Source organism: Pseudopodoces humilis, chromosome 21 (assembly GCF_049639895.1).
Source record: "Pseudopodoces humilis isolate 2021_Gansu_Grassland_sample_001 chromosome 21, ASM4963989v1, whole genome shotgun sequence".
Taxonomy (NCBI): domain Eukaryota; kingdom Metazoa; phylum Chordata; class Aves; order Passeriformes; family Paridae; genus Pseudopodoces; species Pseudopodoces humilis.
In genome coordinates this window covers 1,292,931-1,313,177 of record NC_142220.1, presented here as the reverse complement: position 1 = coordinate 1,313,177, position 20,247 = coordinate 1,292,931, and the positions used below count along the sequence as shown (strand labels likewise).

Below are 20,247 nucleotides of genomic sequence, written 5' to 3'. Positions count from 1 at the left end.
GTGGGATAGAAAACATCGGGGTGAGCCATGGTGGGACAGAAAACATCGGGGTGAGGAAAAGTGGGACAGAAAATATTGGGATGAGCCATGGTGGAATAGAAAACATTGGGATGAGGAAAAGTGGGGAGAGGAAACTCTGGTGTGAGCCAAGGAAGGCACAGCTGGGCAGCCCAGGGAGACCCCCAGGCTCTGCCTGCTCCTCCTCCACGGACCTTCCCCTGCCCCAGAGTGCTCCAAGCTGGCCTTGGACGCTTCCAGGGATCCAGGGGCAGCCACAGCTTCTCTGGGAATTCTTTTCCAGGGCGTCCCAGCCAGGAATTCCTTCCCAATATCCCATCTAATCCTCCTCTCTTTCAGTTTGAGGCCAATCAACAAGACCAAAACCAACCCCGGCTCTGTCACTGCCACCTCCTCAGGTGCTCAGGTCCAGCTCATTTCCATCAGATACCTCGTTAACTGTTCTTTTATATAATATATCTTAATTTTAATTAGTCTGCTTGGTCCTGTTGGGGGGGGAAATGATGAAAAATCCCCTTTTCCGAGGAGACCCCAAGCCCCTCCAAGGCCAGGGGTGACAAAGGCTGGGGGGGGATGCCACGGGGGCGAGGAAAACAGGGAAAAGCTGTGGAAATGAAAAGGAATTGGTGTGGTTTTCCCAGGGAAAGTGCAGAGGAGGGGGTTGGAGGGACAGTTTGAACAGAAAATCGCCTCTCCTGTAAACGATCCCTGGATTAGCCGGGGATAAAGGCAGCAACACCAAAAGCAGGGAGACAATCCCGGCATCGCTTTCAGAGGAGTGTCACACAGAGCCTGCTCAAGGGACGGGCTCTGCTTCCCAGTCCTGCTGGAAAAGAGGATAAAAAGGAAAGGATAATTACAGAGCAGCGATGGCACCACTGCCAGCTCGGGAGGGAGCGGGACAGGAGCATTCCCAGCTGGAAACGCCGGGCTGGGGGAACAAAACAGTCATTAGGGATAAGCACGGGCTTGGCTGGGAATCAGGAAAGCCTCAATGGCAAATTGGAGTGGAGATAAGAGCAGAACAAGGGCTGGGCTGTAAAGAAGAGCTGACACCACAGACAGGCTGCTCCCAGAGCCTGCCAAGACAATTAGGTGGCAAATAACTCCCCGTGCCACAGACATTATTTTAAATCTTGTTCACAAAAAGTCCTTTAGATATTCCACTCGATTTATCATTATTGAATTTCTTAGCAAAGCTGCGGGGCAAAGATTCTGCCAAAAGTTTAATTACATACATGCAGCCTGCTGCATTTTTCATATCCTCTGCAGCCAGAGCTGGAGAAAAGATAAATGGCTTTGAGCGTGGCTTAAACTGCTGCTGAAGTGAAAAAACCGACTGGCTCCTTATCAGCATGTGAAATGGCTTTTTATTTTTGATTATTTCTTAATGAAAACTGTTTGCATTAGCCGTGAGCTCAGCTTTGGTGCTCAAACAGACCGAGGCTCTGTTGACTCCAAACCCTGCTCCTGCCCTCCCTCAGCTCCCAAATCCAAACCCATGGAGCTCTCCAGTTTTCCACACCCGCTCCAGAGCCCTTCTCCTCCTCCTCCTCCTCCCCACTTAGGCCTGGCTTTAACCTCTCCTAAGCCCTGGAGTTCAGAGTGCTCTGAGCTGTGGGGATGGCTTTGGAGCCCAGGCAGCCCCTCTGAGCGGGTTTAGGAGCTGTTTTAGTCCTGGCTTAGCTGCAGAACCCCTGCAGACAGCCCGGGGGACAGGAGGGGCTGGTCCCCTCTGGCACAGGCTCCTTCTCCAAAGAGGAAGAGGCAGCCCAACATCTCCTCTCCCCACGCCGGCACAAACCCACCGAGGCCAACCTGGAGCTGGAGATGCTGCAAGGAAAACCATCCCCAGCTCCAAACCCCTCCTCTCCACCTTTCCCCCATCCAATCCTTCCAACAAGGAAAAGCTCTGGAGAGACCTCCAGGCCTGGGGAATCTGGGAATTCTTCCTTCAGCCGAACTTCCAAGGGCTGAGCTGCTTCCCCTGGTCAGATCTGTCAGCTCCCATCTCTGAGGTGTGGGAGAAGGGGAGGAGAAGCAGCTCCAAGCTTATTAAAATCCCTAATTAGCTGCTGCTCGCTGGCTGTTTGTGGGAATTATTTGCCGTTGATGAATATGGGAAAGGCAGGAAAGCCTCAGATGTTTCTTCTGTTGTGTAATTCTGATTCTGCCGGAGCGGCTGCTCCAAGCTCGGCCAACACCTGGAGGGAGCAGCAGAGCAGCAAAAAAGCTGCTCCAAATTCCTCTCCCAGCCTCACAGCACCCCCTCAGCCTCCTCATTCCCTGCAGCTGGAATTCTGCCTTAGTGCTGCCCCAGGAAAAGCAGGAGACTTGAACAGCTTGGGATTCCAGCCGTGTCTTCCCTCAGCTTTCCCTTTTTAAGGGCTTTTTCTAAGGATTCCAGCCATGTTTTCCCTCAGCTTTCCCTTTTTAAAGGCTTTTTCCAAGGATTCCCCCCATGTCTTCCCTCAGCTTTCCCTGGTTTAAAGGCTTTTTCCAACAATTACCCCATGTCTTTCCTCAGCTTTCCCTTTTTAAGGGCTTTTTGTAAGGATTCCCCCATGTCTTCCCTCAGTTTTCCCTTTTTAAAGGCTTTTCCCAACATTTCCAGCCATGTCTTCCCTCAGCTTTTCCTGGTTTAAAGGTTTATCCAACGATTCCAGCCATGTCTTCCCTCAGCTTTCCCTGATTTAAAGGCTTTTTCCAACAATTCCCTCATGTCTTCCCTCAGCTTTTCCTGGTTTAAAGGCTTTTCCCAACATTTCCAGCCATGTCTTCCCTCAGCTTTTCCTGGTTTAAAGGCTTTTCCCAACGTTTCCAGCCATGTCTTCCCTCAGTTTTCCCTTTTTAAGGGCTTTTTCCAAGGTTTCCAGCCATGTCTTCCCTCAGCTTTCCCTGATTTAAAGGCTTTTTCCAACAATTCCCTCATGTCTTCCCTCAGCTTTTCCTGGTTTAAAGGCTTTTCCCAACGTTTCCAGCCATGTCTTCCCTCAGTTTTCCCTTTTTAAGGGCTTTTTCCAACAATTCCCTCATGTCTTCCCTCAGCTTTTCCTGGTTTAAAGGCTTTTCCCAACGTTTCCAGCCATGTCTTCCCTCAGCTTTTCCTGGTTTAAAGGCTTTTCCCAACGTTTCCAGCCATGTCTTCCCTCAGCTTTCCCTTTTTAAGGGCTTTTTCCAAGGATTCCCCCCATGTCTTCCCTCAGTTTTCCCTTTTTAAGGGCTTTTTCCAAGGTTTCCAGCCATGTCTTCCCTCAGTTTTCCCTTTTTAAGGGCTTTTTCCAAGGATTCCCCCATGTCTTCCCTCAGTTTTCCCTTTTTAAGGGCTTTTTCCAAGGATTCCCCCCATGTCTTCCCTCAGTTTTCCCTGTTTTTCAAGGTTTTTCCCAAGGAATTCTGTCCTCTCTCGGGGCTGAATCCAGCAGTGCCCCTCAGCATCCAAAGCCATTCCCCGCTGGCATCTCCCCCTCCAAACCTCCCCACATCCCCTCCCTCATCCCGTTCCCAGTGCAGGAGGAATTCCAGGGAGCACAGAAGGTTCTGGATGCCGGGGAGCAGATGGGGCGTCAGGGAGCATCTGCTGCCACGCAGGGAACGCTGCTCTTATCTCCCACCTCCAGAAGAGGTTTTAATTAGTGCCGCTAATTAAGCGCAGCACGTCTTGGGGGGACGGCTGCCAGCCCCTCGCAGACAGGTACAGGGAAAGCTGCATCCCACGGGCTCCCAGCCAGGAGAAATCCCGGGATCCACACCTCTGGCAGCTCTGAGGGCACGGATCCCAGCCCAGCTGGCAAGAAGGAATTTTCCAGCCAGGGAAATGCTGGGAATGAGCCCCCGAAGCTGGGCAAAGCCAATTCTTGGGAAGTTTACGCTCAGGCAACAAAAATGCTGGAAAAGAGGCTCCGTGGAGCTGCCCAACTATGGTCAAAATAAGGGTTTCTTTTTAAAAATAGCTTTTATTTATTGCTAGGAAGGCTCAGGGTGCTTGAGCAGAGAGCACAGGCTTCCCATGCTCCAGAGCCTTGGGATTCGGTGGGAATGGGCCAGGAGCCCCCCGTGCAGGGTGTGTGACTGCAGCCCCATCCTGCCGGCCCCCACACGGAACAAACCCATTTCCCAGCGTTTTTGGCAGATCCAAGAGGTGCCTGCCCGTGCTGAGGCCTTCAGAGGAACAGAAACAGAGAGTCGGGGTTTGTTGGGAGCCTTCATCCACCCCGGGGTGCACAGGAGCCCTTGGAAAAGGCTCAGCTCCCATGGGTTATTCCTGGGATCTGGCTGGATCTGGCTGGATCTGCCTCCCCTTGTTCCCATGGGTTATTCCTGGGATCTGGCTGGATCCAGAGGGGTGCTGGGGCTGTGCCTGCATCACATCAGCTCCCAAACTGGGGTCCCAGTCACCAAACACAGGGAGTTCAACACCCACATTCCTCCTGAATGGCACTCGGAGCACAACACCCAAATCCCACCCCAAACATCACCCACAGAACACCCAAATCAATCCCCAAACATCACCCACAGAACACCCAAATCCCACCCCAAACATCACCCACAGAACACCCAAATCCCACCCCAAACATCACCTACACAACACCCAAATCCCACCTCAAAAAAATCACAGAGAACACCCAAATTCCTCCTCAAAAAATCATCCAGAGAACAACATCCAAATTCCTCCTGAATGGCACTCGGGGCACAACACCCAAATCCCACCCCAAACATCACCCAGAGAACACCCAAATCCCACCTCAAAAAATCATCCAGAGAACATCCAAATCCCACCCCAAACATCACCCAGAGAACACCCAAATCAATCCTCAAACATCAACCAGAGCCCAACACCCAAATTCCTCCTCAAACATCACCCACAGAACACCCAAATCCCACCCCAAACATCACTCCAGAAACGATCCAGCCCAAAAAGAGCCCCAGGAGCTCCTGGCACCCTCCACAATTCCCCACTGGATGGGGGAGATCTCCCTGGCCAGGAACACAGGAGCTCACGGTGCCGGTGCCACCAGGGCCGCTCCCATGAAGGAGCAAAACCCAGAGGTGGCAGAGCACGAGGTGACACCGCCGGTCCCTGGGGTGCCACGGGCTGGCAGCACACAGGAAATAATTCCCAAACCTTCCCCGACCTCACAGCTCCGTGGTTAAGGATTAATTCCCCGGGCAGGAGCGGCGGCACCGCGGCCGGCGGCGTTCCACGCACCAGCTCCTTTCACTAATTCCTGCTCCTTTCCAAGAGCTCCTGAAAGAGCTCCCAGCAGATGAAGTGCTCGGCTGAATCATTTGATGCTGAAATTTTACACATCCCAGTTAATTTAATCACTTCATTTCCGAGAGCTGAGCCACGCTCGCGTCTCCCAGCCTTGGCAGGGAGCGGCTTCTGATGGGAGCGGGATCAGACACAGGAAAAACCACGGCCTCATCCCCACTCGGAAAGAAAAGCGGGATTTCATCAGGAGCTCTTAAGGAACCAGGCAGCACCAGGCTGGGATGACAATGGGGATGGGGTTGGAGAGCTTTCTGCTGCCATTCCCATGGGATCCCGCCACTCCCACGGGATCCTGCCATTCCTGCCATTCCCACGGGATCCTGCCATTCCCACGGGATCCTGCCATTCCCACGGGAACCTGCCATTCCCACAGGATCCTGCCATTCCTGCCATTCCCACGGGATCCTGCCATTCCCATGGGATCCTGCCATTCCCACGGGATCCTGCCATTCCTGCCATTCCCACGGGATCCTGCCATTCCCACGGGATCCTGCCATTCCCAAGGATCCTGCCATTCCCACAGGATCCTGCCATTCCTGCCATTCCCACAGGATCCTGCCATTCCCAAGGATCCTGCCATTCCCACAGGATCCTGCCATTCCCAAGGATCCTGCCATTCCCAAGGATCCTGCCATTCCCACAGGATCCTGCCATTCCCACAGGATCCTGCCATTCCCAAGGATCCTGCCATTCCCACAGGATCCTGCCATTCCCGAAGGATCCTGCCATTCCCAAGGATCCTGCCATTCCCAAGGATCCTGCCATTCCCGAAGGATCCTGCCATTCCCAAGGATCCTGCCATTCCCCAAGGATCCTGCCATTCCCACAGGATCCTGCCATTCCCACAGGATCCTGCCACCCTCCCAGCACCCCCAGGAACACCTGCACACATCCCAGCTGTGCCCCCTGCCCAGGGAGGCTCCGGCATTGTCCCACACACACCTGATTTATTCCATTTTTTGCCACGTTATTCCCAGCTCGCCTTCCCTGTGTTTATTCATGGAAATCCACGGAGCGGGAATTGGGGCTGGCGCAGGCTCCAGGAGCAGCCATCAGGACAAACCCAGCCACACACCCCAGGTGCTGCAATCCCAGAACAGGACCGTGCTTATTCCCACTTGGATTTCAGCACTTCCAAACCAGGGACAGGATGAGCAGCTCAATTCCCGTTCTCCGTGATTCCTCTCATTCTTTCCTCCTGGCATTCCCACTATCCAAAAGTGGGATATTCCGAAAGGACACGGTGGCTTCAGCTGGAAAAACTCTCCGTGCACATTAATTAAATGAATTTAGAAATGAAAATAAATTCATAAAAGCATTAGATCCCAGAGGGTTGAGTAGAGATGGAAGTGCCCAATGGAGCGGTGCCCATAATTATGGAACCATTTGGGTGGGAATTCAAAGCCCATCCAGTTCCACAGGGACACCTCCCACTGTCCCAGGCTGCTCCAAGCCCTGTCCTGGGGCACTTCCAGGGATCCCAGGGGCAGCCACAGCTTCTCTGGGAATGCCATCCCCACCCTCTCAGCCAGGAATTCCCAATATCCCACCTGTCCCTGCCCTCTGGCAGTTCAGAACTCCTCCCTGCACACCAGCTCCTTCCAAGCCAATTCCTAGAAGGAATTCCTCCGGTCCCAGGCTGCTCAGCAGCTCCCAGTGCTCTGGGATAAACCCACATCTGGAATTCCCATCCTCATCTCCCACCCAGCACAGGGAAACTGCACCAATTCCCCAGTCCGGGGCTGCCAGGGCCGAGCACACAGCTGGGAGAAGGGGCCCCTCTCAGAGCTGGGAAAATAAAATAAGGAATTGATTTCTGAGGAAAATAAATAAAGTGCTCCTTTGTTCTCAGCCCTTGGACTCACAAAATCAATCCCAGCTCCCTCTGGAGGGACAAACAGATTGGATTTCTGCCCGTTCTCCAGGAATAAGCAAAGCAGGAGGCTGCTTCCAGGAGCACAATCCATCATCCAGGCAGGTGGGATTGGGAGCGGGATACGCTGGTGGTACCACACGGCCCTGAAGGAATCCCACACACCCCCTTCATCCACGGGGGATCGAATTCCAGCAGAACGACAGGATTTCAGAGGGATTGTGGGATGGGAAGAGACCAGGACAGCCTGGAGAGGGATCCCACCACATCCCTCCCGTGGGATTTTAACCGCCTGAACCCCCCCAGAGGAGCTGGATCCCAACAAATCCCACAGGGAGGAGAGCAGGATTGCCCATCTCCCACTTCAGAGGAGCAGGAAAAACCTGCAGCAGGAAAAGAAATGGATCTGAAGGGGGCCCTGCTGGCTGAGCAGGAGACTCTTCCCACATTCCTGACAGGATCCCGGTTTTATTCCAAGTGCAGCTCTCTCCAGCCCTGCCCAATGTTCCCTGCTCCCGTTTTTGGGATAAAAGCAGCGAGGCAAAGCTGGGCTGGCGGTGACGTGGCCAAGGGGAGGATTGGGGAAGCTCGGGCTCAGGGCCTGGGATTTTTCCTTCCATAAACTCTGATTTATGGATGTGGGATGAGGAGCTCCGAAATGAGAACTCCTGTCTCTGGCAGGAGCAGCCTGTGGCTCCAGCCCAGAAATCCAGGATGGCTCCGGCGGGATTCCCTCGCTCCAGCCCTGCAGGAAGGACACGGCGCTTCCCAGGGCTGGGACAACATCTGTCCCCACAGAGGGGACACCAACCATGCCCAGCATCATCCTCACACCAACCCCAAATCCCAAATAACCCCAAATCCCAAATAAACCCAAATCCCAAATAACCCCAAATCCCAAATAACCCCAAATCCCAAATAACCTCAAATCCCAAATAATCCCAAATCCTAAATAATCCCAAATCCCAAATAACCACAAATCCCAAATAATCCCAAATCCTAAATAATCCCAAATCCCAAATAACCACAAATCCCAAATAATCCCAAATCCTAAATAATCCCAAATCCCAAATAACCCCAAATCCCAAATAACCCCAAATCCCAAATAACCCCAAATCCCAGCAGCTGCTCCGGGCACAGAGCTGGGGGAGGGCAGCAAACAGCACCCCAACTCCATTCCATAAAAAAGCGGGATCTGGAGCATCCCTGGGGTTTCTGGCAGGAGAAGCTGGGTTCTTTTTCCTCCTCAGAATCCAAAGCAAATGGATGGCCCTGAGCCCGAGGTGGGAGCGCAGGGATGACTCAGCCGGAGCTGAGCGGGGAGGGAACTCAGCTGGGAAGCACACATGGGAAAAAAAAAAAAATCCTCCTTTTTCCATTTGCCTCGTGTTTTTCCATAAAGGATCATTTCAAACACCTCTCAGCCGCCTTTCCACGGAAAAACCCTCGGGACTCAGCGCCCCAGGCTGCTCCTGCTTCCCTCCCTGACCCCTGCACACGGGATTCGGACGTGCCTGACAATCCCAAAGCAGGAAAACGCTGACAGGGAGCAGGAAATGATGGATATTGTGGATATTTGGTACCCTGGGCACAAGCCCTGAGCCACCTCGCTGCCCTCTGGGAAAGCTGCTGAGATCCACCTGGAAAAGGATGGGATAAAGGTTGGAAGAGACCTTTAAGCTCATCCAGTCCCACCCCACAGCCACGGGCAGGGAATTTTCCCCTATTTTATCCCTATAATATCCCTGTCCCCAGGGAATTTTTCCCTATCCCAGGTTGCTGCGAGCTCCATTTCAAACAAAAACCAGGAATTCCCCAAAGTGCCCCCATTCCCACCCTGGAGAGGGATTCCAGGCTGGAAAAGATCCCCACAAACACTTCCAGGCTGGATCTGAAATCCCAGCGTCTCCTGTAGATGCCAGGAATTCCCTCCCAGCTCCGGGGAGCAGCAGCAGTTCAAAGGGAAGCCAAATAAATAAATGAGCCCGGTTTTAATTGCACTTAATTGGGAATTCAGCGCTGCCTCATCCCGACTTTCAGGCAGCTCTCACCATCTGCTGCCACCGAGCCATCCCAGGCCTTTGAAGGGAAACAATCCCAGCTCAGCTTCTCCTCTCCAGAGGCCCCTGGGGTCGGAGTTGTGTTATTTATTTATCTGTTATTTATTTATTTGTTATTTATTGATTTATCTGTTCTTTATTTTTTATTGTTATTTATTTGGTATGTCTTCGTTATTTTATTATTTATTTGTTATTCGTCTATTTGTTATTTAATTGCTATTTCTTTGTTAATTTGCTGTTATTTATTTATTGGTTGGTTATTTCTTTGGCATTTTATTATTTATTTATTTGTTATTTATTCATTTATTATTTTATTGTTATCTATTTATTTATTTTATTATTTATTTACTTGATACTTATTTCTGTGTTATTTTATTGTTATTTATTTATTTGTTATTTATTTCTTTGTTATTTTATTATTTAGTTTTTATTTAGTTTTTATTTATTTATTTGTTATTTATTTCTTTGTTATTCTATTATTTATTTATTTTTTAAAATTTAATTTTATTTATTTATTTAATTATTATTTTATTTATTTATTATTTCTTTATTTCTTTGTTATTTATTTCTTTGTTATTTACTTATTCATTATTTTAGTGTTATTTTTAATTGTTATTTATTTCTTTGTTATTTATGGTATTGTTATTTATTTATTTATTTATTATGGTATTGTTATTTATTTATTTATTATGGTATTGTTATTTATTTATTTATTTGCTATTTATTGTGTTGTTATTTATTTATTTATTTGTTGTTTATGGTATTGTTATTTGTTTGTTTGTTTATTTATTTGTTGTTTATGGTATTGTTATTTATTTGTTTGTTTCTTTGTTATTTATGGTATTGTTATTTGTTTATTTATTTATTATGGTATTGTTATTTATTTATTTATTTGCTATTTATTGTGTTGTTATTTATTTATTTATTTGTTGTTTATGGTATTGTTATTTATTTATTTGTTTCTTTGTTATTTATGGTATTGTTATTTATTCCTTTGTCTGTTATTTCACTGTTATTTGTTTATTATTTGGTGTTTATTCGGGGCTGGTTTCGGTGAGCAGCAGGCAGGAGGGCAGGGATGGGCTCTGGCTTTGCAAAATTAATCCCAAATTCCCAATTCCAGGAGCAAGGCAGGGCCTGGGAACACTGGGAGCACAGATCTCAAAGCAGGCATTTCCTCACTGCAGCAGGAATTGTGTGCCCCCATTCCATAAATCCACATTTATCCCGGACTACAGAAGCCAAGCACGGAGCCCAGGGGATGGTCAATAACCATTTGAAACGCTTCAGAAAGGGGCAGGAGGATGTTTTTTAATCAATACAGACGCTGCCACGGGCATTTATCACCCAGGCTGGCTCTGGAGCCTCCAAAGGAATTGATGGCTCGTGGAAGAGACACTTTTGTGACAGGAGCACGGTGTGAGGGTGTGGAAATTATCACAGACAGAGCTGGGATCCCCAAAAACCAAGGAGCAGTTTTCAAGCAGGATTTTCCTGTTATGTAAGCTCCAAGGGCTTAATGAACCTTTTGGATGCACACAGGAAGCTCTGGCTGAATGCCCCCGATCAATCCCCAGGGTTTGGATCCATCATTTCCCCCTCACGGCCGCTGCTCCTGCTCAGGGAGGGAGGGAATGAGGAGAAAATCCGCAGGGAAGCTGCCCTTGCTCCTGCCAGGGGAACTGAGCATCGCTGGGCAGCTTTTCCCCTCAGCACAGATCAGGGCAAAACAAAAAGAGCTGGGCTTTCTCAAACCAGGTGGTGCATCCAGGAGAAACAGGGAAAAAAGGGAAATTTTTGGCTCTAAGGACAAGCCCCATGGATGTGCTGCCTCGAGCATCAGCACCAAGCCCAAAATTCAGCTCTGCTCCCCCTCTGTGTTTGTTCCCCAGGGGTTTTTGTCTCCTCTCCCCAGCTCACTGATAAAAAGAGAAGCTTCCTGTCCTGGGCAGCCCTGGTGCATGGAAATTTCCTCTGGAAGGGAAAAACACGGCAAAAAAATGGGAAGGATGAGCTTGGGAAGGGGGAGATGGCGCTGAAAGGGGCCCAGCAGGCCCTGGCACCACAGCAGGGCTGGCCCTGGAGTGTCCCCAGCCCAGCCACCCCTGCTCCAGGGCTTCCCCTGCCAAATCCCCACCCCAGCCTCAGATCTGATGCAGCAGCTCCAATTTAAGGGGAAAAAAGCACAATTCCTACATGATGAGGTTTCTGTGTGGTGCCCCCAGAGCTCCTGGCTCATTTAAGTAATGAGTTGAAAACAAAATTTCATTTCTTACAGACGCTGCTGCGAACACGGGGCCGTTTTTCCAGCTATGAAATCCATCTGGATTTGCTCCCTGAGCAGCCAGGCAGGGATGCCAGGGCACCATTTCCTAAATCACAGCCCAGCAAAAGCCAACTGAGTCATTCCAGCAAGCGCTGATTGCCTTCAATAACATCGGTGACTTCACACTCCTGCGGCCAGAGGCACAACAGACACCACCAGGGAAGGGAAATTAAAAACGTTCCAGTGGATCCACGGGCAGGGACACCCTCCACCAGCCCAGGTGGCTCCAGCCTGGCCATGGACACTTCCCAGGATGGAGCAGCCACGGCTTCCCTGGGAATTCCATCCCAGCCCCTCCCCACCCTCACAGGGAAGGATTTTGTCCTCCCAGGAGGGAATTTCTCCCAGAAATCGGCACTCCCAGTCGGCTGGAAGCTGTTCCTCCTGGTCCTGTCACTCCACACAGACACTCTTCCCTGGCCCTGGGCTGGGGATGAGCAGCAGAGACGCTGCATTTGGAGTTCAGCTCAGCAGCCAGCACAGAAATTCCCTCCCTGGAGCCGTGCCGGGCACCGAGGCCGCTCCTGGCCGGGCACCAAAGGGATATTTGGGATTTTGTGCAGTTTCACAGCCACACTGCCGTGCCCTGCTCTGCCCCAGCGCTCCCCGAGCTGCCCTGGAGCCGGGGGATGTTCCAGGAGGAGGCTGCTGGGAACAGCATCTCCCACTCGGCTCCAGAACGGGATCGGGATCTGAATCAGCAGCAGGAGGCTGCAGCTGTTCCATATCCAGCTGTCCTGAGTCACAGCTCAGGTTTCCAGGTGCTCTGCTGCCTGGAAATCCTTTCTGGGAACTGCCCCAGAACACAGCGGGGTCAGGCCTGGCCTCCAGCCCACGCTGACCCTGCCTCGATTTCCCCTGGATCCAGCACCTGGAAAACGCAGCAGGATGGGCTGGACCCTGCCCCGGGCTGCCCAGAGGGGTTTGGGATCAGGGCAGGGGGGCACAGCCCACCCAGGGCACTCCTGGGACCCCAGAGAGCTCCACCAGCTGGGAACAAACCCCCTGAGCTCCATCCATCCATCCATCCCTCCATCCATCCATCATCCATCCATCCATCATCCATCCATCCATCATCCATCCATCCATCCATCATCCATCATCCATCCATCATCCATCATCCATCATCCATCCATCATCCATCCATCATCCATCCATCATCCATCCATCATCCATCCATCCATCATCCATCCATCCATCATCCATCCATCCATCATCCATCCATCATCCATCCATCCATCCATCATCCATCATCCATCATCCATCCATCCATCATCCATCCATCCATCCATCCATCATCCATCCATCCATCCATCATCCATCCATCCATCATCCATCCATCCATCATCCATCCATCCATCATCCATCATCCATCCATCCATCCATCATCCATCATCCATCCATCATCCATCCATCCATCATCCATCATCCATCATCCATCCATCATCCATCATCCATCATCCATCCATCATCCATCATCCATCCATCATCCATCCATCCATCCATCATCCATCCATCCATCCATCATCCATCCATCCATCTTCCATCCAGCCATCATCATCCATCATCCATCCATCATCCATCATCCATCTATCATCCATCCATCCATCCATCCATCCATCCATCCATCCATCATTCATCCATCATCCATCCATCATCCATCCATCATCCATCATCCATCATCCATCCATCATCCATCATCCATCCATCATCCATCCATCCATCCATCCATCCATCCATCCATCCATCCATCCATCATCCATCCATCATCCATCCATCCATTATCCATCCATCCATCCATCATCCATCCATCCATCCATCCATCCATCCATCATCCATCCATCATCCATCCATCATCCATCCATCATCCATCATCCATCCATCATCCATCCATCATCCATCCATCCATCATCCATCATCCATCCATCATCCATCATCCATCATCCATCCATCCATCCATCCATCATCCATCCATCCATCATCCATCCATCCATCATCCATCCATCCATCATCCATCATCCATCCATCCATCATCCATCCATCCATCCATCATCCATCCATCATCCATCCATCATCCATTCTCACCTGCTCCCAAGCACAGAAATTCCAACTGCAGCCCTTGCCTGGAGCATCAGAGACAGGGCTGGATTCCCTCTCCCTTGGAGTAATTAAAGCCTGGTGATTATCCCACTCATCAAACACAGTCTAGACAGACTTTTCAGTGCGATTCAGGGCGAATCCACCCATCCTCCATTCCCCAGGGATACACACTCCTTCCTCCAGGCACCCACCAGGCACAGCCAGCTTTTAGCAACTCCCAAAAAGTCTCATTTCTAGCCAGGACAGGCTGGAGAGGGGCTGGAGCAGAGCCCAGGCACACACAAGTGATGGAAACCCCAAGGATTTGGGATGATGGGGAAGAACAGCCACGGAATGGTTTGGGTTGGGAGGGGGCTTAAACCCCTGCCAAGGGACACCCTCCACCAGCCCAGGCTGCTCCAAAACGCTGCTGATTGAGGGGAAAAAAGGCAAAATGAGGCTTTTTTTCCTCATCCCGGAGCAGGTGAGGGACAGGTGGAACCCTCACCTTCCCTCCAGCTCCCTCCCCGAGGTCTGAAGGAAAGCTCCTGGATCAGGGGGAGCTCGCAGGGTCCTGGCTCTGGGTGTGAGCACAGCCCAGAGCCTCGCCCAGCCAGGCCAGGAATTCATCCCCAGCTCCACATGAGGCACAGGAGAGGAGCAGGATTCCTCATTTCCCAGCCATTCCCATCCCAGCTCCACAGCAGAGGTGCAGAATTCCTCATTTCCCATCCCAGCTCCACATCAGAGGTGCAGAATTCCACATTTCCCATCCCAGCTCCACACGAGGCACATCAGAGGTGCAGAATTCCTCATTTCCCATCCCAGCTCCACAGAAGAGGTGCAGAATTCCTCATTTCCCATCCCAGCTCCACAGAGGAGGTGCAGAATTCCTCATTTCCCATCCCAGCTCCACAGAAGAGGTGCAGAATTCCACATTTCCCAGCCATTCCCATCCCAGCTCCTCACCCCCATCCATCCCCCAGGCACCGAGGCAGAACCAGGCAGCTGCTGCTTTGGGATTTTCCTTTGTTTTCACAGCTTTAGCGATTTAAAAAGATGTAAATATGAAGGAAGGGTCAATGATTCAACAGTGATTAAGCCTGAAATATTCCACTTAGTACCCATTAGACTTTGAAAACACCCATTATGTTCCCAGAGCTTCCCCAGGGCCCAGGCAGGCATACCCAGCCCTGGGGAAAGCAGCTTTCTTGGAAGGCTGGGGTGAAAACACCGAGTTTATTTCAGTAGAAAAGAAAAGGGGGAATAGAAAAGGAAAAGACAATAAAAGAATGAATGTGTTGTAGGTTCTTAATGCCATTTCCCCCAGAGAGAGGGGGAAAAAAAAACCAACATAAGCCTAATGGAAATTTTCTACTCCCAAAACCATTTGCACTGTTATTGTCTGCAAATAAAAGGAGATGGAAACATAAAAAAAAAAAACCCTCAGAAGTGGAGGGCTGAGCATTTCTGCTTTCCCTCCAAGAATAAAATGAAGCTGCACCTGAGACGGGGAAGTTTCCACCTGCCAAAAACATCGGCCCCTCCTCTGCAGCTGCCTGTGGAGAACTCTGAGGATACAAAACTCACTGCATGGAGCAGGAAAAACCCTCCTGTCCCTCTGGAAAAAGCCAGGCTGCTGTTTCACATCCTGAGGATTTGCAGCATTTTAGAAAAGGTTTTATTATTTCTTTATTATTTATTTTTTCTTATTATTTATTTATTTATTATTATTTATTTATTATTATTTATTTATTATTTATTATTTATTATTTATTATTTATTATTTATTATTTATTATTTATTATTTATTATTTATTATTTATTATTTATTATTTTAATTTTAAAAAATGAAGCAATGTGGTTAAATAAAAGAGGCTGATTTAAGAGGGGAGCCACTCCTGGCAAAAGGAAGGAGCACTCCTTCAAATCAATCTGCTCCCGGTTGCACTGGTGATGTTTTAAAACCACAATTCCGACCAAATAATCACAGGGGAAATAAAATTAATGCACTAAATCAGGTTTGCTTCGTCTCCTGGAAAGCTGCTGAGTGGAGGAGGAGCCAATTGTGGGGCCGTGGGTCAGCACCCACCCCAAACACACCCTGGGGGGCTGGGGAAGGCCAAGGAGGCACCTAAAATTCCTGCTTTAAAATTTAAAAATTAAAAAATTAAAAATTAAAAAATAAAAATCTAAAAATTAAAAAAATTTTAAAATTTAAAAATTTAAAAACTAAAAATCTAAAAAAAATCTAAAAAATTAAAAATTAAAAAATTTAAAATTAAAAAATAAAAATTAAAAAAATTAAAAATTAAAAAAAATAAAAAATAAAAGATAGAAAATTAAAATTTAAAAATTAAAAATTAAAAAAAATAAAAAATAGAAAATGAAAATTTAAAAATTAAAAAAAATAAAATGTAAAATGTTTGAGGAGGAAAGAGCTGCCAGCAGGACCTTGTGTTGCAGCCTCTGGGAGCCAGGACTGGATTCAGCCCCGGAATGAGGAGGGACAGCCAAGCCCCAGCTCGGCCTGGGGAGGCCACGAGGCAGAACTGGGCAGGGTCAGGGCTGGAAAAAACCCGAGGGTTTCAGTCCTGCAGCACAGCAGAGAGCTCCTGATCAATAATTCACAGCCCTGACAGAGCAAGTGGCTTTGGGAGCCGCAGGAGAAACAGCAGGAACAGCAGGGAGAGACACGGAGAGGAGAGGGATGGGGAGGGGATGGGAAGGGGAAGGGGAAGGGGAAGGGGAAGGGGAAGGGGAAGGGGAAGGGGAAGGGGAAGGGGAAGGGGAAGGGGAAGGGGAAGGGACAGGGGAAGGGGAAGGGGAAGGGGAAGGGGAAGGGGAAGGGGAAGGGGAAGGGGAAGGAGCCCTGGGCACAGGTAAAGCCCTGGGGTTTGAACCCCGGCCCTGGTGCCAAGGGACAGGGACAGAGTGTGGCTGGAATGGGACAGGGACAGGGACAGGATGGTGTGGCTGGAAGGGGACAGGGACAGGATGGTGTGGCTGGAAGGGGACAGGGACAGGATGGTGTGGATGGAAGGGGACAGGGACAGGATGGTGTGGATGGAAGAGGACAGGGACAGGATGGTGTGGATGGAAGGGGACAGGGACAGGATGGTGTGGATGGAAGGGGACAGGGTGCTTGCCTGGCTGCAGCCCAGCTCTGCCTATCCTGATGGACAGCTCGCTCCCGACATCCCGACATTCCTGCTTCTCCTTCAGGGCTCGCTGCTCACAGCTCAGCGCCAGGGCAGCGTGGGAAGGGCCAGAGAACCCCTGCAAGGCAACACAGACACGTCAGGACATCCCAGAGCTGCCCTCAGCCTCCTCCAGGCCCCGTGCTCCGGGGTTTGGGATCCATCGGGATCCATCAGGAGGTGTCACAGCAGCTCCTCACCGCTGCACCAAGAGGGGCCATTCGGGCCTGGAAGGGACCTGAGAGTCCAGCCAGGGCCACCCCCTTCACTGTCCCAGGTGCTCCAAGCCCTGTCCCACCTGACTGGGGACACATGGGGCAGCCACAGCTTCTCTGGGAATTCCACACCAGGGAAGAATCCCTTCCCAACATCCCATCCAATCCTGCCCTCTGGCAGCAGGAAGCTGTTCCCTATTTCCTGCCACTACAGTTCCTAAGGAATAATAAATAATAATAAAAAGGAATCCAGGGTCGGTGTTTGTGGGTGTCCTCAGGTTCCTCAACCCCACCTGGAGGAACCACGGGATTAGAGGCACCGGAGCTGGCAGAAGGGAACACGTCCCACGGCAGTGATTTGTGACCTGGTGTCACAAATGTGTCACCCTGAGCCCCCTCCTCCCTGCGGGGCTGGGAATCACCCCCAGGAGCAGGAGAGCAGGTGGGATCACCCCCAGGAGCAGGAGAGCAGGTGGGATCATCCCCAGGAGCAGGAGAGCAGGTGGGATCATCCCCAGGAGCAGGAGAGCAGGTGGGATCACCTGAAATCATTCCCAAGAGAGCTGTGCAGGTGGGATCACCTGGAATCATCCCCAGGATCATTCCCTGGAGAGCTGTGCAGGTGGGATCACCTGGAATCATCCCCAGGAGAGCTGTGCAGGTGGGATCACCTGAAATCATTCCCAAGAGAGCTGTGCAGGTGGGATCACCTGGAATCATCCCCAGGAGAGCTGTGCAGGTGGGATCACCTGGAATCATCCCCAGGAGAGCTGTGCAGGTGGGATCACCTGGAATCATCCCCAGGAGAGCTGTGCAGGTGGGATCACCTGGAATCATCCCCAGGAGAGCTGTGCAGGTGGGATCACCTGGAATCCCCCCAGGAGCAGGAGGGAGCTGTTGGGGCGAGGGCAGCAGAAGCACCCAGCACCCCCGAGGCAGAGCAGTAACAGGAGCCTGCCTGGGGGGGTCACACCAACCCAAAATAAAGGTTAAAGATGAATAACTCAATTGGCTCCTCTCGCCTCATTTGCATAATGAGTCTGAGCAGGGCTATTAATACTAATCACATATCTGCAGTTCAGCCAGGAGCTCTCACCTCCACTAACCCAGCGACTCGAGGCAGAGGAGCTGGGGATTAAATCCCTGTGGGATGTGGGAGCTGCTGGGATCACCTGCAGCAGCTGGGACAGCAGCCAGGGCCGGAGGAGCTTCCCAGCAGAACCTGGATGCTGAGACACCGGAGAGGAAACGGGGAATTTTGCTTGGATGAGGAATGGAGGGAGTGGGAATGGCAGCTCAGGGGCTCATCCTGCTGCAGGGTGGTGTCCCTGAACAGGACAGAGCCATGGAATCCTGTCACAGAATCCTGGAGTGGTTTGGGTGGGAAGGACCTTGAAGGCCATCCCATCCCAGCCCTGCCATGGCAGGGACAGCTCCCACTGTCCCAGGAGCTCCCAGCCCCGTCCAGCCTGGCCTGGGGCACTGCCAGGGATCCAGGAACAGCCCCAGCTGCTCTGGGAATCCCATCCCAGGCCTTCCCCACCCTCCCAGGGAAGGATTTCTCCCCAAGATCCCATCCAGCCCTGCCCTCTGGCACTGGGAGCCATTCCCTGTGTCCTGTCCCTCCATCCCAAGCCTCTTCCCATCCTCAGTCCACACGGATTTTCCCCTCTGGAAAAGCAGCAGCATCCCAAAACAGCACAAAGCTGCTCCGAGGTGGGGACAATTCCTGGCCAGGTGCCCTCCCTGGCAGCAGGGACAATTTGGGACATTGGTGACCTTGAGGAGAGCACAGGAGCCATCCCAAAACCGCTCTGAGTCATCCCAGCCCGGAGCCTGCAGGAGTTCCTTAATTGGAATGTGTCAGTGGGTTAAAAAACATCGAGGAGAGGAAAGTGGCATTAATTAGTTCACGGCAGTAATTAGCGTCAGCCGAAATAACCACGGGGGTTGATTATTGCAAAAAAAAAAAATAAAAATAAAAATAAGCGAGAGGCAGGGAGAGATTTGGGCAGGAAGAACTTGGAGGAAAACTATTCTGGGATGTGGGAGCTCCCACTGCACTCCTCTGCTCGTGAGTTGTGGGGTTGGCCTGACCCTGCGTGGAAAAGCAAATGAGGGGGAAAAAATATCCTGCACATAACCTCTGCCACGACAAAAACAAAAGCACAGGAATGTTTTCCCTGCTTTTTTCCAAAATAAACCAAAAAAAAACCAATTTCTTCAGCAAACAAACCCCATCCCTGCAGCATCAGGAGTTTCCTGTCACCAACCTCCTTCCCACCAGGAATCCTGGAAAAAACCACAGCCAGCAAATTCCTTTTTCAGCGGGTTCACTGCTCCGAGAGGGGAATTTGAGCTCGGTAAAACCAGTTTGGATGGAGATCCGCTCCCAGTTGTTTGCTGGGAGGAGATTTGGCTGCTCCAGCCCTGGAGGGGTGTTGATTCTCCCCTCAGTGTTCTCCTCAGGACGTGGCACTGAGCTTTGTGCCAGCCCCACAGCGTTAACGCCGGGGTTTTAATTTGAGATTTTAATTGTTTGCAATCGGATGGGATCGACAGCAGCCGTTCTGCACACATTTATTAAACCCTGAGTGGGAGCACTTCCACCCCTTCTCCCACTCCCTGCCCCCTTCCCACGTGGATTTTCCACAGGGTGAAAAGAGAAGGTGAGAGGAAAAGCAAACCTTTAATCACCAGCCCCTTCCTGCCCGGAATTCCCTCGGGAAGGATTTTGCCGAGGGAATTGCTGGGGAAGGGCGAGCTTTGGGAGCTCTGGCAGGATGCAGCAGGGCTCAGCCCCGCATCCATCAGCCCTCAAATGAAGAGCCAACACCGTGCCAGCAGCGCCTGTAATTCCATTATTTTAACACACGGCTTCCTCTGGATCCTCAGCGATCCCTGGGCGAGCAGCTCCAGCCCCTTCTCCCACATCCCAGCCCAAGGATGCATTTTCTGGGATTTTGCCCCTCTCCACGTCCTGCACAGCCCAAAATGAACCAAAGAGCACCAAAATCCCTGGAGACACCGGCTTTTCCCAACAAATCCACAGGATCTGCCCTTCCTTCTCCTCCCCGAGCGCAATTAATGCCGTCCCTCGTTACAGAGGGGACGAGGAAATTCCCCATCGGCAGAAAGGAGAAGCCAAACCCACGGAATCATGGAATGCTTCGGGGTGGAAGGACCTTAAAGCTCATGGCA

The 20,247-nt window shown here is 50.9% G+C and overlaps 1 protein-coding gene across 3 annotated transcripts in view; it reads right to left on the bottom strand.

Moving 5' to 3' along the window:
- The window catches only part of SLC39A11 (solute carrier family 39 member 11), a 62,855-nt gene that overhangs the window by 25,886 nt on the left and 16,722 nt on the right, over nt 1–20,247 (bottom strand). For all 3 annotated transcript variants that reach the window (XM_005530688.3, XM_014259435.2, XM_014259436.2), the window contains exon 5: nt 16,781–16,910. In XM_005530688.3, coding sequence (XP_005530745.3) covers nt 16,781–16,910 — 130 coding nt within the window. The remainder of the gene's footprint in view (nt 1–16,780; nt 16,911–20,247) is intronic.